The sequence below is a fragment of the Salmo salar genome, unplaced genomic scaffold, assembly GCF_905237065.1.
Source record: "Salmo salar unplaced genomic scaffold, Ssal_v3.1, whole genome shotgun sequence".
In the NCBI taxonomy this organism is placed as follows: Eukaryota; Metazoa; Chordata; class Actinopteri; order Salmoniformes; family Salmonidae; genus Salmo; species Salmo salar.
In genome coordinates this window covers 41324-53228 of record NW_025547730.1, presented here as the reverse complement: position 1 = coordinate 53228, position 11905 = coordinate 41324, and the positions used below count along the sequence as shown (strand labels likewise).

The 11905-nt window shown below is 41.1% G+C and overlaps 1 protein-coding gene across 3 annotated transcripts; it reads right to left on the bottom strand.

The window, feature by feature from the left end:
* Positions 1-585: 585 nt before the first annotated feature.
* Positions 586-7355, bottom strand: LOC106590989 (sialoadhesin). 3 transcript variants are annotated; one of them, XM_014182165.2, is made up of 9 exons: positions 7274-7355; positions 6923-7000; positions 4934-5188; positions 3153-3497; positions 2819-3028; positions 2094-2435; positions 1669-1990; positions 1493-1556; positions 586-1380 (listed from the first exon to the last, which is right to left on the bottom strand). In XM_014182165.2, exons 2-9 carry the CDS (start codon positions 6975-6977, stop codon positions 1153-1155), a joined length of 1821 nt encoding a protein of 606 aa, XP_014037640.1. In that variant the 5' UTR covers positions 6978-7000; positions 7274-7355; the 3' UTR covers positions 586-1152. The 3 variants fall into 3 exon arrangements, with proteins under 3 accessions (XP_014037640.1, XP_014037639.1, XP_045567487.1); XM_014182164.2 differs by having other exon boundaries at positions 925-1380; positions 2819-3058; XM_045711531.1 differs by lacking the exon at positions 4934-5188 and having other exon boundaries at positions 925-1380; positions 2819-3058.
* Between the last annotated feature and the right edge of the window lie 4550 nt (positions 7356-11905).

Below are 11905 nucleotides of genomic sequence, written 5' to 3'. Positions count from 1 at the left end.
TTCCAGGTGCTGTCTGTGTGTGGGGCGGGGTTTTGTGTTTAAATGTCTGTTGTTTCCCTGTGTCCAGAGATCCCTTTAATCCATGTACAGGTTGGCGTGCTCTAGAAGGATGAGAGAGGGGACAGTGTGGCCTTACCTAAATTCAGTGGAACTTTGTAAGTGTTCCCATCTCCCTCCAGATCCTCTCTGTCTTCCTGAGCACACCTTCCTCAGCTATACAAATAAAATCAAATCAAATGTATTTATATAGCCCTTCTTACATCAGCTGATATCTCAAAGTGCTGTACAGAAACCCAGCCTAAAACCCCAAACAGCAAGCAATGCAGGTGTAGAAGCACGGTGGCTAGGATAAACTCCCTACACTTCTGTAATTATTGGAACACAAAGATTTAATATTATCATTGGACAGCTTGTTGTATGAGCGACAGCGCTGAAGATAGTTTTGTTTGTGTAGAGCGCTCCATTGGTTAATGATTTATGGCTGCTATATATTGTTGCCAAGATACAAAACATAAACAGAAGCTTTTATTGCAGCGTCTCTGTCATTTCCATGCTCCACCCCTGATGTAAAGAACATGTGTTTAGTTGTATTTAGTCATTTATTGAGTACCTCACGTCATTAAACAAGGTGTCATAGCAGCTACAACCTTCAACCTGTTTCACTGGTATCATTTGTTTGGCCCTTAACAGTTAAAGAGGATATCTGTGTCTGAAATGTGACCTGGCAGTATGTAGTGAATAGGATGACATTTCAGACACAGACATGTGTAGGTTTAGTGTGGTGCATGGATGGGATGTTTAAATTACTGTGATTTATAGTACATTTACTATAAGACCTCATGAATAAAGTTGGTTATATTGTGTTATTTAAAGCTGGCATCCTTAATGCTGAAACTGTCCGTTTGAGATATGACAACAAAGAAGTTACTGTAAAAAATGAACCGTTTTTATCCCCTCTGACCATAATAGAACAGTAGAATATGTACTGAACAGTTTGGCCTATACTTTAATTTAAAGGGATAATTCAAGCCAAAATTAAAGACATTCTAATTGAGGAATTATATAGCATTTTCCAAAAGCATTTTTTCAAAAAAGAAGAACTACATTGAAAGCAACAATGCCTATAACCTATGATTGGATTGAATCCAATGTCTATTGAGCAGCACTGGGGCTGTTGAATTTCACAGTAGCGTACTGGAAATCCTCGTCCTGTTTCTGGGGGTGAGATAGTGGGAAGGTGGAGTCCGGAGGCACTTCCTGGTTTCTGTGTTGGATGCTGGCGTAGGTAACGTCATCCTGCTCGTCTGTGATCGCTCTCTGTGCTGCAGTAGGGGTCATGGCCATGCCTGAGATGTTGTCATACACTGGATTAGAGTCTCTCTGATGGGGAGAGAGGACAGACAACATGAGGGGTGAAAAATATTACCACAGTCATTGAGTCCATCTATACACAGATGATTGCAGTTCTCAGTCAACTGACTATAATACTCACCTGTCCATTCTCTGCTGTGTCTCTTCTGTCTCTTGTGTCAGTGGTGGATTTGGAGGTCTTCTTCCTGTTTTGTGAAATAATTAATCAATTAATAAATAAACAATTAATAGAGCAATATACATATTTTGATTGATTATACCACAGAATGTGAAAAAGGATCAATTCATCTCACTCACCTGAACCACATGAACCCAAACAGACAGAGTATGAGAATCAGAATAACCACTATGATTCCTACAACTGCATTCTTCAAAGACTTTGGTTCCCCAACAAACGTAACAGGAGAACGGTAGCCTTTAACACTACAGGAGTAGCTTCCTGCGTCCTCACTGCTGATTTGGTCTAGGTAGAGGAAGTTATCTTGTGTGTTTGGGTTGGTAAGAAGTTGTCCGTTCTTGTACCAGATGTAGGTGGGGTTGTCAGTTAGAGTACAGGTGGTGCTACAGGTCAGTGTCACCTTCCCTTCCTCTGTGCCAGGAGACTCCTTCACCTGCAAGTCTGAAAAGGAGTAAATGAAGACAAAATAGCACAATCATCATTATTTCCACCAATAATATAATGACTTAGACTAGATGATATAATACTGTAAGGACAGTATTACCTGTGACATTAAGAGTTATTCCAGGGAAGCTGTATCCCCATTTTACCGCAGTTGTTGTAAATCTAAACTTGTATTCAGCAGAGTCACTCTCTCTCAGGTCTGTGATTCTCAGGGTGGAGTCCTTTTCTGTAGTTGGAAGGTACTTCACACGACCTGCATACTCTGGGTCCTGGCTTAGATCTGTAGTAACTCCAGACTCCCATTTGTTGAACCAGGATACTTCTGTGACGTTATGCCAGCTGGGATGTCTATACGTGCAGGTAATGTCCACTGTTGACCCCTTCAAGGCACATATACTCCTCTTGGTGTAAGTCACATTCAAACAGCTCTGACCCTGAACACCTGAAACAAAACGTATCTGATCAAATCCTCAAACAATAATGAGATGATTTTCAAGTGTTTTAGATGTATTGGACTGGTTCATGTAACATGAATGACATATATAGACACATACAGTGCATTCGGAAAGTATTCAGGCCCCTTGACCTTTTCCACATTTTGTTATGCTACAGACTTATTCTAAAATGGATTAAAAAAATAATAATTCTAAAACAGTATAATAAGATAACATTTTCTACCTTGTATATTATACTATATAATTTCTACTAGTGTTACTATCCAAGAGTGCACTGAATTGTCTGTTTTTTCCCACATGTTCTACTATTGGTCCACAGGCCTTAATGATTGATACTTAAGATGATTATTATAGGTGAGTCCAGACTCACACACTGTGGGAGTGAGAACATCCTCATGGTCTTTTACAGCACAGGAGTAACTGTCTGCAGAGTAACACCAGACCACTAGAGTATTACAGGAGTATTGTTGGGAAGTAGGGTCATGGAGATGTTGTCCGTTCTTGTACCAGATGTAGGTGGGGTTGGGGTTGTCAGTCAGAAGACAGGTGGTGCTACAGGTCAGTGTTCTCTTCTTTTCCACTGTGGAGGAAGACACCTTCACCTGCAGCTCTGAATGATAATTATTAGAACTTGCAATATGAAATTGTACTGGATTACAATTAATATATTTGTATAAGTAGTTGTAGTAGATATTATACATTACCTGTGACAGTCAGAGTTGTTCCAGAGAAGCTGTACCCCCATTCTGCATACTGTGTTTTAAATCTGAACTTGTACTCAGCTGAATCTCTCTCTCTCAGGTCTGTGATTCTCAGGGTGCAGTCTTTCTCTTCAGTCCCAAGGTACTCAGCACGACCTGCATACTCTGGCACCGAGCTCAGCATTTTAGGCGCCTCATTATATTTCTCTTGGATATACCAGTTTGGTTCTGAGACTACATGATAACTTGGATATTGATATGTGCAGGGCAGTTCCACTGTTGAGCCCTTCATAGCACAGATACTCTGATGGGTGTAAGTCACGTTGAAACAGTTCTGACCCAGAACACCTAAAACAGTCGTAGGCACATTATTTATTCAATTCGTTTCAATTATTATTATTACACTGAACAATAATAGAAACACAACAATCAACAATTTCTAAGATTTTACTGAGTTACAGTCAATATAAAGAAATCAGTCAATTGAGGAAAATGAATTAGGCCCTAATCTATGGATTTCACATGACTGGAAATACAGATATGCATCTGTTGGTCACAGATACCTTTAAAAAGGTACCCAGTACCTGATGTGGCCACCATTTGCTTCATGCAGTGTGACACATCTCCTTCACATAGTGTTGATAAGGCTGCTGATTGCGACCTGTGGAGTAGCTGTGCGAAGTTGCTGGATATTGGCGAGAACTGGAACACGTTGTCGTACATGTCGATACAAAGCATCTAAAACATGCTTAATTGGTGGCATGTCTGGTGAGTACGCAGACCATGGAATAAATTTACATTTTTCAGATTCCAAGATTTGTGTACAGCTCTTTGCGACATGGGGCTGTGCATTATCATGCTGAAACATGAGGTGTGGCGGCGGATGAATGGCACGACAATGGGCCTCAGGATCTCGTCACAGTATTTCTGTGCATTAAAATTGCCATCAATGAAATGCAATTGTGGCCCACATGACGCAATACACGCTGTCTGCCATCTGCCCGGTACAGTTGAAATTGGGATTCGTCCGTGAAGAGCACACTTCTCCAGCATGCCAGTGGCCATCGAAGGGGAGCATTTGCCCACTGAAATTTGTTACAACACAGTCAGGTCAAGACCCTGGTCAGGACGATGAGCACGCAGATGAGTATCCCTGAGGTGGTTTCTGACAGTTTGTGCAGAAATTATTTGGTTGAGTAAACCCACAGTTTCATCAGCCGTCCGGGTTGCTGGTCTCAGACAATCCCACAGGTGAAGAAGCCGGGTGTGGAGGTCCTGAGCTGGGGTGGTGACACGTGGTGTGCGGTTGTGAGGCCAGTTGAACGTACAACCAAATTCTTTAAAACGCTGTTGGAGGTGGCTTATGGTAGATAAATTACCATTCAAGTCTTTGGCAACAGCTCTGATGGACATTCCTGCAGTCAGAGTGCAAATTGCCCTTTTATTGTCCCTAGAACAAGGTGCACCTGTGTAATGATCATGCTGTTTAATCAGCTTCTTGATATGCCATACCTGTCAGGTGGATGAATTATCTTGGCAAAGGATAAATGCTCATTAAGAGGGATGTAAAGAAATGTGTGCTCAAAATTGAAGAGAAATAAGCTTTTTGTGCATATGGAAAATGTCTAGGATTATTTATTTTAACTCATGAAACATGAGACCAACACTTTACATGTTGCGTTTATATTGTTGTTCAGTATATTTTCTTATCAGCTGATTTAGGACTGAACAATACAACTTTAGTAATAACCTAATAAACTTTAAAACTGTGAATCCATACTCACACACTGCAGGAGAGAGGAGATCCTCATAGCCTTTTACAGCACAGGAGTAAATGTCTGAATAGTAAATGTGGATAGAATATTGTTGGGAAATGTGCTCATCTAGACGTTGTCCATTCTTGTACCAGTTGTAGGTGGGGTTGGGGTTGTCAGTCAGAGTACAGGTTGTGCTACAGGTCAGTGTCTTCTGTCCCTCTGCAGCATTGGTGGGAGGCACCATCACCTGGCTTTGTTGTCCACACTTTGTTGCTGTATTTGCTGAGTTGAGTGTAAATGACAACCGTAAATAAGTATAACTTAGTGATGTGTGAGAGACAGCTGAGTCATTCCACGTAGAGTGCCTTTTGCTTCCCTTTGTGTAGCAATATTGAATTTTAAAAGCCTGTTATAGTAAATGAAGTGCCCTTTAATATAGACAACACGAAGAATTCAATAAATCTGATTACCCCTAAGGTCAATGTCCGCGCCCCGCGGAAATCTAATTAGCACAATAACAAAAATCCATCTATTTAAGATATCTCTATCTGTTTTTTGCATTGGATGCGTCTCAATCCACCGTATCTGCCTATCTCGCACTTCCGCATCTGCTGTGAAAGGTGACCGAGCTAGAGCGGTGTCTTCTCACAAAATCGTCTGTAGCGTCCGAACGGTCTAGGAAGTCCACAGGCCTCACAAGACTCGTCTGAAGGTCCCCCGTACCAGTTAAAAATGAATGGAAGTATATATGGACACTGTTTAGTGCCAAAAATAAGGAGCTAAATACATCTAAAAAATAATAATAATAATAACAATCCTGATCTCTCAGATATACAGTACCCGTCAAAGGTTTGGACACACCTACTCATTCAAGGATTTTTCTTAATTTTTACTGTTTTCTACATTGTAGAATAATAGTGAAAACATCAAAAATATGAGAGTGTGCAATGCTGTCATCAAGGCAAAGGGTAGCTACTATGAAGAAGCTCAAATATAAACTATATTTGGATTTGTTTAACACTTTTTTGGTCACTACATGATTCCATATGTGTTTTTTCATAGTTTTGATGTCTTCACTATTATTATACTATGTAGAAAATAGTACAAATAAAGAAAAATCCTTGAATGAGTAGGTGTGTCCAACCTTTTGAATGGTACTGTAGGTCAGATACTTCAGAACAAACTTCCTTTAGATTTGTTTTTGAAATGATCTGTTGTTCTATGTAGTGAATCTGTTATTCAATGCAATTGTATGGGCTAACAGCTGTAAGGGATTTATGTAATTTTGGGGGGATGCTTTAAGGGGTCTTAGAATTCAAAATCAAGTAGTAAAATGATCCTTGGTATGACGTTCTTAAAACAATTACATGTAGCTAAGTCGGACATCTAATAGTTAAATCATCGTGTAAAAGCAGGTGAGCTGGTTCTACACTTTTTTGCCATTTTCTGGTGTTTTGTGGTGGAAAACTGAGCGGGACGAGAATAACACGTCAACCCTGTTACCCATAGATAGACAGGCTAGAAATGTTTGAACAATTAAAACAATTATGTGAAGCTTGCTTTCGAATGCAACTCCCTGTTGCACACAACAACATTCCATTCCCCTTTATCACAAGGGGATTAACGGCGGATTTAAGATGAAATCGTCAACCCTGTAACTTTATTTGGAACTTAATAGGCACTTACTATAGTCATTTTTTATTGAACCTCTTGAGATGGGAAAACACATGTTTTATTAAGTTGAACACGTGCTCTTTATGACAGAATGTTAAAATTAGGTGAAATCTGAATAATCTTTTAACCAAGATATACTTCTCAGAAGGCACCGAATTGGTGGAACAACCCAGCTTCTGAAGGGAAATGGGAATGCCTAAAAGACCCCTGAACACACCAGAATATTCATAATCATGTTGTCCTGAACTGTCTCATGGCATTTTGTAATTGTCTGTTGATTTAATAGCAACAAGGATACCTATCATAAGATACCTATCATCTAAGAACGTGACCATACAGTACCTGCCACGGACAAGAGAAAGACCACCAACACACTTCCTGCTGTTCTCAAGGCCATTGTTGCATCACCCACCCTGCAGTCTTAGAAACATAAACAACAACTCACTCTATAGCTGGTGAATAACTACTCCTTATAAATCAATTGAGAGGTAAACAATTACTTTTTGAACAGACCTGTCTATAGCATTGTATACACATAATAATCAATTTATTGCTCAAAATCTGTTTTATTCTTACAATCCTACAGCATTGAGACATGGGTCCCTATTATTATCATTAGCCAGAAGAATATGGTTTATCACTAAAAACATATTATCAAACACTATTTTATAAGGTATCTTCAAGTGTACTTACAGAGCAAAGTGGAGAGGTTTTGTAAGACAACTCACTGGCAGTATGAAAACGAGAAGTAAGTGACTGGTTGACACATGATGTAGTCAGGGCACAAGTTGCTGTAATTTCCTTCCTTTTCATGCAAGAAGACAACTATGATTGGACGGTTTCCAGGCAGAACACATTGCAGAAGTTGCATCACGGCTGACAAAAAAACGTGTGGCAAGGCGACATTTGCCCCAGCACATTAGATTTTGTTTAATCAAATATTTAGACGCAAAGGGGACAAACATTTTTTTTAGACAGATTTGCCACATAATTTTGTCAACTCACACACAGAATGCTGCTGCAGGCTCTTTGTATGTCTTGACCAATTAGATTCATTGAAATCGCAGGTCGCTTGGTTCGGGCACAACGCACAAAGGTCAAGGAGCGCACTCCACTTTCCTCCTTTATTTATTTAGTAAGCATGATAACACATCAGTCCCGACAGACAGAAGTACCCGCTTGAGAGAAACATTCGCAGAAGAATAAGCAATAACTTTGCAAAATGTATCATAATTATTTATTTACTGAATTATGTTAAAATGTTAAACAAATGACTTTCATATGAATTTTGATTTAAAATGTTGATGAACTGTTGTTTATCAGCCCGTTGCCAAGCTAGCTAACACGTCGGACGCGATAGCTAGCTAATGCTAGTAGGCGACCTCGTCCGGCTTATCAGGTGTTTAGAGATCAACAACTCAACGAACTAGGCCTAGTCGTAGATTCAGCAATGCATCAATTGTGAAGACCCGGACAGTTTTAAAATCATGAATTGGTGAACATGCTAGCCAGCTAAATACATTTCCCCCATTTGTCTTGTTTGGAGGTAAGACATGTTAAAAAATAAATACCATCTGATGAAATAGTGGCAAATGCAGCCAGCTATTATATTAGATCTAGGCTTGCAAGCCAGTCAAGTTATTTGTGCATTCTCTGTTGATGAGTCTGTTTAGCTACTTTACTAGCTAGCAGCATGCAGTGTCTGTTTACTAACTTTCTCTTGTCACTTTCCCTTCCCCAATTGGGTTTGGTGTTGGGTTTGGTGTTACTAGTTAAAATTAGAGCCTGTTATTCTACTCTTATTCTAAACTGACCAAGCATATGACAAACTGTTGAAAAACCTATTGCACATTTAATGTACCTAGTATTTGCATACCGCCCAAACAGATCCACAGATGATGCAATCTCTATTGCACTCCACACTGCCCTTTCCCACCTGGACACCTATGTGGAACACCTATGTGAGAATGCTATTCATTGACTACAGCTCAGCGTTCAACACCATAGTACCCTCAAAGCTCATCACTAAGCAAAGGAACCTGGTACTTAACACCTCCCTCTGCAACTGGATCCTGGACATCCTGACGGGCCGCCCCCAGGTGGTGAGGGTGGGTAGCAACACATCTGCCACGCTGATCCTCAACACTGGAGCTCCCCAGGGGTGTGTGCTCAGTCCCCTCCTGTACTCCCTGTTCACCCACGACTGCATGGCCAGGCACGACTCCAACACCATCATTAAGTTTGCAGACGACACAACAGGGGTAGGCCTGGTCACCGACAACAACAAGACAGCCTATAGGGAGGAGGTCAGAAACCTGGCCGGGTGGTGCCAGAATAACAACCTTTCCCTCAACGTAACCAAGACTAAGGAGATGATTGTGGACTACAGGAAAAGGAGCACCGAGCACGCCCCCATTCTCATCGACGGGGCTGTAGTGGAGCAGGTTGAGAGCTTCAAGTTCCTTGGTGTCCACATCAACAACAAACTAAAATGGTCCAAACACACCAAGACAGTCGTGAAGAGGGCAAGACAAAGCCTATTCCCCCTCAGGAAACTAAAAAGATTAGGCATGGGTCCTGAGATCCTCAAAAGGTACTACAGCTGCAACATCGAGAGCATCCTGACCGGTTGCATCACTGCCTGGTACGGCAATTGCACGGCCTCCGACCACAAGGCATTTCAGAGGGTAGTGCGTACAGCCCAGTACATCACTGGGGCAAAGCTGCCTGCCATCCAGGACCTCTACACCAGGCCGTGTCAGAGAAAGGCCCTAAAAATTGTGAAAGACCCCAGCCACCCCAGTCATAGACTGTTCTCTCTACTACCGCATGGCAAGTGGTACCGGAATGCCAAGTCTAGGACAAAAAGGCTTCACAACAGTTTTTACCCCCAAGCCATAAGACTCCTGAACAGGTAACCAAATGGTTACCCGGACTATTTGCATTGTGTGCCCCCCCCCAACACCTCTTTTACACTGCTGCTACTCTCTGTTTATCTTATATGCATAGTCACTTTAACTATACATTCATGTATATACTACCTCAATATGCCTGACTAACCGGTGTCTGTATAAAGCCTTGCTACTGTTATTTTCAAATGTCTTTGTACTGTTGTTTAATACCTTTACTAACCTACACACACACACACACACACACACACACACACACACACACACACACACACACACACACACACACACACACACACACACACACAACCTTTTTTCGCACTATTGGTTAGAGCCTGAAAGTAAGCATTTCACTGTAAGGTCTACACCTGTTGTATTCGGCGCACGTGACAAATAAACTTTGATTTGAGTTAGCACTCCTGTCAGGTAGCTAGCTACAGTTACCCATAGTTTGGTAATTTATTCCAATACATTTCAGAATTGCACTCCTCACTACGAAACTAAGCTAATTTGCCGACGCTAAAATCGTATTTTTCTGAGATGCCGAAAGTGCAGGTTGTTGATTAAATTTGACACTTCACGGCCACCAGAGTTTGACATGTGACTACAGTTTGCATTGAAACGTGGGTCATATCAACCCCGCAAGTGACCAAAGTTGTTCACTCGCTCCTTCAAGCTAAATCGAGGGCCAACGTTAGGGAATTGGACCTCCCTTAAGATGACAATCAAACTGCATCCGGTTTCGACGGGGATACCTGCGAGGGAAAAACAACGTGTTTGGACTGCAGCCATTTATTTTCTTTGTTAGAACGGCCACTTGAATATCTGGTCAAATAATGGCTAATGTGTAAGATATCAGTGAAGGAATGTGAACATGTGCACACCTCGGGAGGAAGGAGATAATTAGGTTATAGTCACAGATTCCTAAACATGATTGTATTAAATGTTGCAGGACCCCAGGAAGAGTAGCTGGTGCCTTGGCAGCTAATGGGGATCCATAATAAATACAAATGATATAGTTGTAGGCTACTTAAAAAAAATAAAAAATTAAATGATTGAACTAGGCAAGTCAGTTATTTACAATGACTGCCCATCAACTGTGGGTTAACTGCCATGTTCAGGGACAGAAAGACAGATTTTTACTTTGTCAGCTCAGAGATTCAGTTACTGGCCCAACACTCTAACCACTAGGCTACCTGCCGCCCCAAACAGAACTACACATGAATGTGGAGGTAAAAAGATGATAAAAACTAGGCCTAGACATTTTATAAAACACAGCAGACCTATACTGTTAAAACCAGACTTACCTGATCCATTGTGGAAGCTACTGTTTCTTTGTCTCTTATGAAATGTTTTCGGCTACAACAGTACAGTAAAGCTGCTGTCTTATTCTTCTTTAGGGTTTAATGGCAGACTACACCTATTGGCGTATTGCCGCCACCTACTGTACGGCGAGTGAATGAAAAATAAAAATATCCATCCAAATTATTTATATCGTAGGTAAAGAATTCATGCAGGACTTCTGTCCATAATAGTGTCAAATCTTCATGAATGTGTTCAATTATAAATCTACTGATGTCTTGCCACAGATTCTTTACATGAATACTATAAAAAAAAAAGATGCAACACTGTTTCTGGGTGGTCATTACAAAAGGTACAATTTGAATGTACCTATTTTTTTTTACTTCTTCATATATGGTTGGCAGGCTAATATTAATGAAACATTTTATAATAATCTTCCTTAGTTGTGTTAGTAAGTATGTATGTGTGAATAATAAAGCAACACCTGAGGGAATGGAGACTAAAACAATTGTAAACTCTTTAGGCATTATAAACAAATCAAATGTATTTATATAACCTTTCTTACATCAGCTGATATCTCAAAGTGCTGTACAGAAACCCAGCCTAAAACCCCAAACACCAAGCAATGCAGGTGTAGAAGCACGGTAGCTAGGAAAAACTCCCTAGAAAGGCCAAAACCTAGGAAGAAACCTAGAGAGGAACCAGGCAATGAGGGGTGGCCAGTCCTCTTCTGGCTGTGCCAGGTGGAGATTATAACAGAACATGGCCAAGATGTTCAAATGTTCATAAATGACCAGCATGGTCAAATAATAATAATCACAGTAGTTGTCGAGGGTGCAACAAGTCAGCACCTCAAGAGTAAATGTCAGTTGGCTTTTCATAGCCGATCATTGAGAGTACCTCTACTGCTCCTGCTGTCTCTAGAGACTTGAAAACAGCAGGTCTGGGACAGGTAGCACGTCCGGTGAACAGGTCAGGGTTCCATAGCGGCAGGCAGAACAGTTGAAACTGGAGCAGCAGCACGGCCAGGTGGACTGGGGACAGCAAGGAGTCGTCATGCCAGGTAGTCGTGAGGCATGATCCTAGGGCTCAGGTCCTCCGAGAGAGAGAAAGA